This window comes from Hermetia illucens, chromosome 2 (genome assembly GCF_905115235.1).
Source record: "Hermetia illucens chromosome 2, iHerIll2.2.curated.20191125, whole genome shotgun sequence".
Classification (NCBI taxonomy): Eukaryota; Metazoa; Arthropoda; class Insecta; order Diptera; family Stratiomyidae; genus Hermetia; species Hermetia illucens.
Window position 1 is genome coordinate 106,848,535 of NC_051850.1, and position 12,210 is coordinate 106,860,744.

At 38.9% G+C, this 12,210-nt stretch overlaps 2 protein-coding genes across 9 annotated transcripts in view; both read left to right on the forward strand.

Annotated features, from left to right (window-relative positions):
- The window catches only part of LOC119647725, a 253,956-nt gene that overhangs the window by 200,100 nt on the left and 41,646 nt on the right, over positions 1-12,210 (forward strand). For 7 of the 8 annotated variants that reach the window (XM_038048824.1, XM_038048819.1, XM_038048826.1 and 4 more), the window contains one exon: positions 6,586-7,534. In XM_038048824.1, the coding sequence (XP_037904752.1) occupies positions 6,586-7,534 (949 nt within the window). The remainder of the gene's footprint in view (positions 1-6,585; positions 7,535-12,210) is intronic. The other variant, XM_038048827.1, reaches the window with a different exon arrangement.
- Positions 2,330-3,729, forward strand: LOC119647727. The gene has a single exon (XM_038048829.1). It carries the CDS (start codon positions 2,585-2,587, stop codon positions 3,398-3,400), a length of 816 nt encoding a protein of 271 aa, XP_037904757.1. The 5' UTR covers positions 2,330-2,584; the 3' UTR covers positions 3,401-3,729.

The window sequence follows — 12,210 nt, forward strand, 5'->3', positions numbered from 1 at the left end:
CTTCTGCCAAGAGCCTCAGCCCAAACTTCCGCGTCATAAAGCAGAACGGACTGCACTTCACTCTTAAGAGACGTTTCCTGCTAAAGGTAGAACTTCCTATGTTTACCATTAGACCATTACCATTAGTTTACTATAACCGAAATTTCAGCTTCGGCCTTGTCGACCGCTGCTTTGGTATGCTAAAAAAGCTCATCTTCGAGCCGAGCATCAATCCAAGGTAACTAGCCATTAGTTTTGATTCCATAATCAACTCCCCGATAGACACAGAGTCGAGACGCTCTTTTTAGGCAAGATAGCTACTTCGGTTTTTTTTTAGTGTAAGGCTGAAGCCATGAGCAATCAACCATCCGCTTATCGGTTGCATCAATGTGCCTTTGTTCAACGGTGCGTCCGACAACAAGTATCATAACATCACCTATACAATTCACCAGTCGTGACTTTTCTGGCATGTCGAGTCTTAACAGACTATCGCTAGTACATTTTCAGAGGTCATACCGCAGGAAGTGATCTCTAAAATAATACCTGAATATTTGCAAAAAGTATGTGCCCCGTATGTGGAATTAGTTTACTAGTGTGCTTCGCAGATAGGTTTGGCATGTTACGGCACCGAAGGCATTTCTGATATCAAGCAATACGTTGACTAGCACAGTGCACAGCGGTATTAGTTTATATTGAGTGCAGGCTCAACATTCATTCCAATCGATGCAGGGCTTATCTAGCACCTCTGCCGAAACTAAAGGATACGGCGCTCGAATTGTACAGGGCAACTCCCCGCTTGAGTCCATGAAGAGGTCTGTCCGTAGGGAATAATGTTCGTACAATTCGGCCCATTTGTTCGACATTAACTGGACACGTTCTTTGCAGAGACTGGATTTTTTGGGTTTATAATCGTGCCCACGGATACCCATCTACCTGGCATTGTAGAGCACGCCTTCTCTTAAACGTTGTGTCAAATGGGCCCTGGGTATGGAATTTCGCAGTCTGTCTTTACCAGATTCTAAGCTGAATTTACTGCAGCGCCATCGTGCTCAAAAGTATTCTCCAGCCCAGCTCTGAATCTCTCGATGTTCACTTTTGCGACATTAGACGCACAGGGGAAGTCCCGGACTGATGCATGGTGCATGGTGCAACCATTTTGAATACGATGTATTGATGGAATTTCGCCGGAAAGTTTTTCAGAATTCATCACCCATTTACCGCCTGCAGCACTGATTTTCACGCGAAAGTTCCGTCGGGAACGATTCGTTCGCATTCTGGACGTTGGTGTGACTTCGATGTTTAAAACGTCAACTCCTCTTTTGGCCATCATTATCAGACATTATCCTGGCATTGAAGTTGAAGTTACAATCCGTAAAGCTATTCTATTTTTGATCTTCGTTTGAAATTCAGGAAGTATAGAACTAGATCATGAGCTTTTCGGGTGGCACAATGTGCAATGTAACCATTCCTGATTCTTGTCGAAAGTAACGGGACCTCTCGCTGTTTCGCATTGAAATACTTGTTGTTCAATCTCCCAGTCCCTTATGGATTTATTAATTTCAACTCGAGGTTCTGATCTTACAAATGGTGTTTGGGATCCCTTTATTAAAGTGCATCTCGCTTTCTCGTAGCCGCCAATACTTTTATATCCACTTCAGTTAAGGGTTTATTGCCATTCTCACACCAATTAAGGTTTGAAGTAATGCAATAGCTTTTAAGGCTGCCTAGTTATCGGAAAGAACGTGAATTTTAGCACCTCTATCCGTTCTCCGTAGATTTTGTCAGATGCACACACTTCTGCTTGAAATACGGTTGTATGTTGACCTACTCGTATATGTCGTGTTTCGGATTCACTCCACGTATCTTTGTTGTGGATCTATTTGCGCACCATAGTATCTGGTTTCTCAGGTGACCCTCTTTTAAGGGGTTCCAATCGTCTCTTACTATTAAGCTCTGGCCTTTGAAGCCCCCCCACTTCACTTGGCTTTGGGTAAAAATCTTTTTATTTTGGAAGTTTTGAACGGACAAATGGTTGTACCAGTTTTTCGATTTGATTGCCTTGGTTTCGAATCCTGGTTGGGCATCGATGTTTGCGTTCGTTTGTTACACTACATTGTTGCTATAACATGTAACCGTGTTAATTAATGAAGGTAATAAGGTTTTCACAGTACTACTCTCTAGGTGCTTGACTATCTTTTGAGGTTGTACTGACTGTTTCACCTTTCTTACACTAAAATTTGAAACTGTTTCGTACAAAAATACACTTTATTTCAAATTTAGGATTTAAATAGTTTTGGAACTAAATCTGTCTTTTTACAAATTATAAACCTTGCGGGGAAATATGAATTTGTTTAGCAACCCTTGTGGTAGCTATCACAGAGAAATTATTTTGTTGCTAAAATGGATTTCTTATAACGTCACTTTAGATCTATTTAGGTTAATTTAGCCTTAAATATTAATTGCGCAATAAAATCACTGTAAATTTCAAATTAAAAGCTTGAAAAAAAGCTTCAGTAGTCTTCTATCAAAAATAAACACAGAATAAATTTGGCGTCCTTTCGAAAGTTTCAATAAAAAACCTCCTGTGTCACTTCAAAATTTTAATATGGATATGAACGAGTTCGATGTAGATCTTCGCTTAGACGAAGATTTTTTATTCATTTTCAATTTCTCAAAGGACATTTTGACAAATTTGACGGAACGGCCGCAGGAAAACGAGCTTTGTCAGCATTGGCTAGCGAAACTTTGCATGGAAAGAGTTGAAGGATTGCATGCTAAACGTCTGAGGAATAATTATTTGGTTCGACTTTTATCATTCCTACGAGAGGGCAAGTTGGCCGACCCGTTCCTAGTACCTCCGAAGGATGGACCTCTAGAACCTTTGCCAGTCATTGAAATCACGGATAAGGAGCCACCATGGCTGAAGCAACTGATAGCTGAGTCGGAACAAGAAACGGATTACGAAGCCGCTAAAGATTGTCGTCTGTATTTAAATACAAAAGTATTCGACGAAAATCGTGGAGCTTGCGCTTATTTGGCGATATCTGTAGCTGACGAAGGAAACGTGCCACATTGGATTCAAACAGGCGACACAAGCGGATTTGAAGAGCATCTGAAAGAGGTACTAAAGGCATTGAATTTATCCATTAGTGGAGTTAAGGATGAATCGGATGTTAGCGAATACGATGACGCAAAACATAGAGATTTTGTCCAATTTATTGTGGATGCTATTGGTATGGAGTTGTCCGGAATGGTAGACCCAGAAACGCTACCAACTCTTGAATGTTTTCTGGAAAAATTCATGGACGGCATCAAGGATACGTCGTTGATGAAGGAAATTGAAAAGGTGTCGAAACCTCAACAGAGACATTGTCTATTAGTGCAATTGCAGAGTTTCCTGATAAATGGACTTTTGAGTTAGGTATATTATATGTCTAGAAATGAATGTTCTTATTAGATTATTAGGAATGACAGTTGTCAACAACTGAGCAAATATTCAATTTTTATTTATGAACATTGGCCACAAATCCGTGTATTATGTAAAATAATTCTTCTGTGTGAGCAGTCGGCCGAGGAATATTTCGCCTTTTGGTATGTGTCGCTGCTACTATTTGTTGGTGCATTAAATTGAAAATTAGGGTCTTTACGAATTAGTCATTTAAGAAGAAACTAAGGACGTTCATATATATATGGTGTATAATTTCAATAGTGTGTATAAATCTATAATAAAAATTTCAATTTAAAAACCGCTGAGCTGGTTTTCCAAGTTCATTTCATATATCGAGGTTGCGTTAATAGGTAAGGGATAGGGTAATAGATTAGTCCTAAAATAACTTTTGAAGCGAATCATTGCTTTGAACTGTAACGGGCTATGCTTTAATAGGTTGATACAACAGCTAAGTATGATATCTATCCCGTTCGTTACAAAGAAGTCGAAATTTGCTTTATAATGAGAATAAATGACCTTATTGGGTGTCGCATCGCATTAATAACCATTTCTCTCAAGAACCATCAGTGGGGAAGAAGTTCAAAATTCTTAAAACTAACCCAATGGCGTCTGGGTCGACAGTCTAATTGGCAAGGTGTGAGAAGGACAAAAATGAATGATCTCAATAGGTACAGCTGCTTCGAGTTTTTATTTAGAAGTTAGCTCTGATTAACAGCATTATAAGTGCAGATTGCTGAAATCATAGTTGATGGTTTTCAGGCTTCCGCTTTGGAATGGGGGAATCGAATCACCAAGGACAAAAAAGACACGTTTTCAAAGAACTAGGCATGGCATTTGTAAACACCGTAAATGCATCAATTTTTTGAGAGTTCACTTCTGATTTAATAGTGTCTCTATTGCATTTGAGTATCAGATCAGCGAGTAGGCTAGTCTGATGTGCCACTAAGATTTGAACAAGCAATGCAGGGCGTTTTCACAGAAAAGGTACTTTAATATATCGAATGAGTCAACGAACGCATTTGAGGAAGACGCGTTTGTGATTGCATTCTTAGGAGGCCCTGACATCGAAGGTGTGGCCCAGAAAAAACAACTCAAATAATAAGACAGAGGGCATATGTCTACGGCGACATGATGCCGAGACATTGAGTATTCTCTAATAGCCAGTCAAAATATTTGTGAATCGATGGCTACATTCTTTGAAGTAAAAACGGTTTTGGCATCATGTCAGGGAACTGACCTTCAACGTGAAGCAATAAAGCATACAGCCATCTTTGGCAAGGCCATATGCACCAATAATGGGGAATGATTTCAAGCACTGTGCACAGGGTCGAATTTGAAAATTCATAAGAAGCGAAGAAGTAAAGGAACGAATACCATAGTTGATCTGTCAAATAGCTTGTGATTGAAAGAATATCAGGCTTACTTGTATAGGAAAAATGACCCTTTTTCAGTGAATTGATTTTTTATGATCGTTTGAAAGAATACGAACACGAAAAAGTAATTCGATCTTCAAAGCACTCGATTCTTTTTCCAGTGCAGTGTCGAAGATATATGTAAGGACAATCCACAGGCCTTTGTGTAAATACCAAATCAATACCTTCTATTTCCTGAGGATACCGAATATTTCACCGAAAAGCATAAGATGTAAAGCTATCTCAAGAACATGCCCAGGTAAATAGGTATAGCTTTGGGGCAGACATTCCGACAGAGCGCCTGCAAATACGCACAGATTGACATGACATGGCAACTTTCCCATATTTGAATTGAATTGATTGTTGCCCTTCTGCGTTGCATTATTAAAATAGTAATTTACAGTGAACTGCGCCTGAGCGCTACTATCAGCAGGGTAAATTTCGGAATTTTATTCTTCATGGCTTCAAAGTCTCACCGATATTATTCTCTCCCGTGAAAGAGAGAGAATATTGAATTTTTCACCAGAGGATTCAATTTTGTTGTTTTTGAAGAACTCATTTTCATTTGAATCACAAAATTCTTCCTATGTTAAGATCGGAGCTTCATTTTACTGCCAAATGTACTAGTGAATATTTGCTTCGATCGCAAGGATAGATTTACTGGTAAAACCACTAACTCGTTCCAGAATTCATTCGTCATTTTATCATTCGGATCAAAGTTGGGTTGTTGTGTACATTATTTTATCTATTGAACTAATGTTCCCACACTGCTTGACGAGAGTTTTCCACGTAGTGAATTCCCCTCTGCTTCTTTCTCCTCTACCTCTTCCCTCTCGAATAAAACGAAAAAAAACGGTACTTTGCCCAAACAAGTCTCCGAAAATTTTCTCCACGATCTCAGGCCGTATATTTTTTGCACAATCCTCACATACATCCATTTTTCGTAATCGCCCGAGACATGCCACCTAAAAACTGCATTTGATAATACACAGCCGGTGCATGTACATATATGGCCGAGCCACTCAATTTATGAGAACAACAACAAAAGTGGGAGAACTTCTGGGTTGTAATTGAATAATATTTCTAATATATATCAGGGTTTCGTGAAATTTAAACGTGAGAATGATTTGTGATGAATTAAAATGATCATTTATAAATTAAGATTAAAAATAATGTTTTTGTGTAATATGAAGTAATGGGAGTAAGCAATTTCAAAGGAAATTGAGGTCTAAAGAATGCTAGATAGAAGGAAAAGGGAAAATGCTGCATACATGCAAAAGGATATTCTCGTCAGCTCGTTGCAGAACAAAGGCGAACGAAATGATTTGCATGCTATGAAGGCAGTTGGATTTCCTGAAGACTAAAATCGATGCACCCATCAAACCATGGACCCTTTCACACCGGCTAATATTATCTCCATCTGTTAGCTCCGATTTACTTTGTTTAATTTTAGAAAAAATAAAATACTTTTGGAATCTAGGTTAGAGTTTTAAACTACCAGATATAATCACTAAACTACCAGATATAATAAATAAAAGATGCAATCATCAAACTTTACCAGAATTTAGCTCTTTCTCAATTTATCCTTAAATGAGACACTTTTGTTTAAATAGGGGACACTTAAATTTTTCTTTCTATTGAATACTTTTCATCGTCACATTGCTCCTGCAATCATTTCTTCTTTTCTACTATCAACTTGTACAATTTGCGGTGATTAACAATTGCTTTCTCTATTCATTTTTCCAGGACGGAGCCATAAAGCATCAGAATGTACTGAATCGGATAAGACGACTTCCTCCTATATTCAAAAACGTTCAAAGAAAATATCTAGCGTTTCTTTAAATATTGCAGCTGCTGGACTAGGATCGCGACCGCCCAGTATAGTTAGTTCCGTGAGCACAGATGAAGGAGGCTTCAACGAGCCCTCACCAGAAATCAAAGCGAAACTCAAACCTGCATATAGTTTCGATTCACCGCCACCACCACCTCCGCCCGCATCAACAATCGATGTAAACAACGAACATGAATTCACGCTTGACAATGCGCCGAAAGCAACAACAATCCCAACCCCACTCGACATCAATGTAGCTACTCCTAACCTCATCACTGCACAATCTCCGAGCCCAAACGCTGAAGAGAAACCTACCCTCAACTACGTAGATGTCGGCTATCGATTGAATCCGGACGGAAGTGAGAGTAAACAAATATATGGAGAAGCGGAACTGTATCAATCTGCCCCGGGTGACTCCAACGTCATCGCAAGAAATTTCCATCCCTCGAACAGATTATACGAGGATGAGCCGACGGTTTATGCCATAATCAAGCCGGAGATTCCGCCACCTGCTGCAGAACTCTTCTTTGACCAACAAGCGGCCGTGGAGGCTCGCGAGAAGTCTGATGACGACGACAAGGAAAAACATCATCATGTTCGCAGTAATGATAATGACGATAATGTTGGGGGTGGTGCTGAGAGGAGAAGGTCGTTTGTGTCGCATTTGGATGCCCAAGATAGTTTTGAAAATACAGAACTGCCTGCTCTTCCGCATCAAAAGCCTCCCCCTCCACCCGAAGGACCTACGCTGGATTTACAAGACGTGAAGTACGTCGATGCCAGCGAAGGCGAGGAGGAAGGACAGGACGATAGCTTACCCGACGCTATGACCGCCGATGAGGCTGAAAGATTGTTGAGCTCAAGGTAATTTATGAATGGTCATAACAATCTGATAATGTAATTTCGTTGTCTGCGTATTTGTTAAAGTTTTGATGTTTTTATGTTATCTTAATACTATTTGCTTCAGGTAAAACGTAAAGTTGTAAGGATAATGTAGCATGATGTCAGTTCTTAGTAAAATAGTTGGGTCCGATTGGTGTAATAATTCATTTTGGGGTACTAGTTAACATCAAATATCTTTCCAATGCTCCTAGCTGCTAACTGCTACTACTAGCCTTCCAGCAAGGACAATGAAAAATGTCCTGTGTTTATACACATTTTAATGTATACATTCATGACAATTACGTCCCACAAAGATTTTTTTTTCGTTTTTTTTTGCCTAGAGAAACACTTATAGTCACTTTATTAACCTTGGTCACATTAAAAAGATATATATTTGAGGTTTACAGCTCGGCCGCTTTTCTGAAAAGCTATTGTGACTCTGCACACAATTAAACTCAGTATCAACGCGAATAAAATATCTCTGTGTGAGGTTTTAATCCCTTGCAAACCGCAACATGACGAATTTCTCATATGGAATACGACTCAAAGTCATAGTCCTATTGAATTAACGCCATGCAACCATTCTGTGTGCCATTTTGTTCTTTGAGTGTCAGCCACTATTTACCCTGCAGCTTTTGAGCGTAGTCTAATGAAAAACACGATACAGAGTACTATGTGCGCCAACAATTAAAACCCTGGCACAATGACAGGAAGGAATGTTGTTATAAAAATCAGTAAACTAGGAGAAAGGAGCAATGGAACTCTACGTTTTGATGTGTACGTTTTAATGAGAGGGTGTTGTCGACAATTTTAATGAAAGGAACGAGTGAAATGATTAAGTAGTGTTTTAAGTGTCAGAAAAAATGATCGATGTATAGGTCGAAGTCTAGTCAGAAAGAGTTGTGGAAGCAGGAGGTTAAATCTATTTCATCATTCATTCAAGCAGTTCCAATTTCTATAAAATTAAATTCTATTTAGGAAAATGAGAATAGTCAGAGCTAATTTAGTGTCTGTTAAGGGGGTCATCCCGTGTGAAGGCCGCTTTTTTTGGCTTTTTTTTTATAAATTTTTTGCCAAGAACTGGAGAAAGAGGCAAATACGAATTTTTCACATTGATTTATTAATATCTTCAGCGTGCATAGTAATTTTTCCAGCTCGGAGCAGAGCAATTTATGCACCCATCTCCAAAAAATGTGTTTTTCTGCTGCCACGCTAGAGGGCGCTGCGATCATCTTAGCGAAAAAAGTAAACGGTATTTTAACGTACAGACTTAACTACAGTCCGCAAACTAAGATTATTAGAAAATATTAAAAACTAAATTTTTGGCGCCGTGTTACACTTTTTTTTTTGAATTTTGGCGTTTTTTACGGCTTTTTCAATGAATAATAAAATACTGCTGAATGAATCGCAATTATCTTAGTTTGCGGACCGTAGAAATATGTTCTGAATAAATCCTGAAAATTTGAAAGAATTTGGTTAGATAGATTTTTTGCTATGGTGGCAGTCGATTTTCAACATGCGGTTTCGAGAAAAACGCATTTAAAAAGTTGAATGCGATTTTTAGCCATAAAACCTTGACTGACCATTAATCTGCTATACCCAATCCATAAACCTAAGGTTTCTTCAAGAAACACATGTACAGCCTTGGCTTCAATTTTTGCCCTTTTAGCGAAGTCATTCGGACCTATAAATACGAGCTTTATTGCGGCGATCGACATAAATCTGGCATGTGACTTATCACGTGTTTAACACTATAATTTCCAAACGACTCCGAATATCGAAAAATTACTTTGCCCATATATTCTACACTATATCTAGATACGATTGATGCCAAAAAAAATTCGATTCCACGAATCCGACACACGGGATGACCCCCTTAACACAGTTACACATACTAGCTACATGTCTGTCTCATACATCTTCTAAGGAAACTTTCAAACCCATTAATAGATAATTTTATATGAATTGAGGAACTATGTATTGTCACACATATTGGTTGAGTTTAAGGTCAACTCCTCACATCTTTGGGAAAGTTGGCTAGATTATCAAATGCGGGGTCATAATTCATCTTTTGTAATTCTCAACATTAATAGTGAAAGCGGGAGTAAGGTCTCAAAATGTTCGGACCTTTATTATTATAGGTTTTTTCCGGGAAGCTTGTACTCATCCATCACTTGTCGGCCATCATAGGATAGTGGGTTCTATTGCATTGCATGCTAACACTTTCTTGACCGATTTCTGGTTCCTAATTCGATTAGGAGCTAAAAACATTTCATTAGGGGCTCAAGTCTCATCCATAATACTGAAACGACACAAAGTCCTTCTATCCTTTTTTAAACGTGCCGATTCAAATTTCGCGACAATAGACTCAACTGTTTCCGAATAATTCGGGTGTGACAGACAGGCAGACATTGAATCGATTGTTTCACACAAAAACGCTGCTTAAAAAAGCAACCACGCACTAAAACCATCATATCACACACAGCATGCATCTGCAACTTTGCCTGAAAAACCACGCCCACCGGAACTCATCTTTTCTGTGACGTGAAAATTTAAGATTTGTGTATAGTTTTCTTGGTATAAATACGACGATCAACGGAAATAAAGTTATCTAGTTATTAATCGTTGTTGAAGAGTCGGAGGACTCTGGATTTTTTCCACTAGTTCCATCTGATTTTCTCTATTTGACTTCCGTACCGATTGCCAAAATTATTCCTATTCAGTCTTTATTAGAGCAATGAGTGAGCAAGTAGTTCCTATTTCTATTGCGCAACCGATTATTATAAAGTTTTTGACGCGAGAAAATATGAAACCTTCAGAAATTTTAACAGCTTTACGAGCGCAATTCGGGATTAAAACTTTCTTCGAAACTCGCTTGTACGAGTGTCATAAGTTTTTTTGAAGGGCATGAAATGGTGGAAAATCAGTGTCACCACAGGCATCCTCGAAATTCCATCACAGACGAAAATATCCCTGCAGTTAAGGGACTTTTGAGTAAGAGCGGCGCCTTATCGTGGACAAACTTGCTTCTTCAGTAGGTTTCAGCCACGGCAGCGTATATACCATCATCAGAGAAAAACTTGGATTCCAATGACCTCAACACAATGGGTTCCTCGGCTTGGTTAATGATTCAGTCGGGGCTGACCCTGGTATACAAATAAATTGACAGATCTACATGATATTTCACACAATTGCTATAAAATCGTAGTACCATTTTTAGAAAAATAAAACGATGAGCTTAATAGTGTCATCTCTGATCAAACGACAAAACTTATTGAACATCTCGTCCTTCTAAATGAAGTGTGCATGCAAATCTTAATAATAATAATAATCATTGGCGCGACAAACCAATTAAACCAGGGCCTTGAAGCATTCTAGAGCACTTCATTCAATACCATAATGATAGGCTGCGCTCGCCTTTGATTATTATCTTGATTTTACTCAGGTACTCATTCACAGCTGAGTCGACTGGTATCTGACATCCAGCTACAATGCAAATCTCTCTGCCGTTAGCGAGATTGGAACCGCGACCTTTTACTACGATAGCTAAGCACTCTAATCACTAAGCCACCCGGACATGTAATTCTTACCCACTGAAGATTACTCCGTAATTTTCAACTTTGCTCCTATTCTCAATATTGGTTTGTTAGGTTAGTCTAAGATAGTTATTAATCTCGAATAACGGCTAATTTATCATAGTCATCAATCAATTTTTGCGGTAATACTTTAGTCGTTAATCTGTGTTCATAGTTTCTGATATGCAGTTGATGGCGGAAATCGCCTATATTTGTATAATGTGGTCAGCATCCGTGTCATGCTTCCCAAGCAGTTGTGTCGATGGAGATCATCCGCCCTGTACTCGTAATTTACCCCATCTCGTCAGATATTTGCGCAAAGATGGCGCAAATCGCCATCCTTTAGTCGGATGCCATTCAGTTGTTTTCAAAAATCATCTTCTCTGCATTGCCTTCATCGATATAGAGAAAAAGTTTAACCTTAACCACTCCTATGCATCTTTAAGGGTTTTTGAAAATGTGTTTCAACCTCTTGCAGAACTCGCCGAGGGCCCTACATTTTCCCTACTGCTTTACTTGTTTCTAGGATGACCCATTTGTCGGTCATTTTAAGAGAGTGGAGTCCACCGCACAGCATAACCACCAATGCATTTCCGCTTAAGAATCTACATATCTTTTAGTATGTTAGGTATATAACTCATTGATAGAAACAACGCTATATTAATATAGAAACTGTTCCACATCTTCGAGGTTCTATTCATTGATACAAATGGACAGAACATTATAAACTTGAATGAGTTGTTCGAGATCCGCTTTGTTGTGTAGTTGTGTAAGGCGATGTGCCCTGGTAACCACGCATAACAGCGTCCATAACGAATTTCGGTATAGACGACTTACGGTTTTGATGTACCGTCCAAACTTCGAACTCTCCACATTAAATCGAAGTAGAGCAATTAAACCTAGTAGATAAGTTACTCAGATTTTGATGAGGTTGTGTGGCAAGAGCCGAAAAACTTTATTGGAAAAAAAACGTTATTATCGTCAACGGCGCAACAATCGGTACCCGGTCTAGGCCTGCTTAGTATGGAATTCCAGACATCCGGGTGTTGCATCGAGTTCCATCAATTCGATATCCCTAAAAGC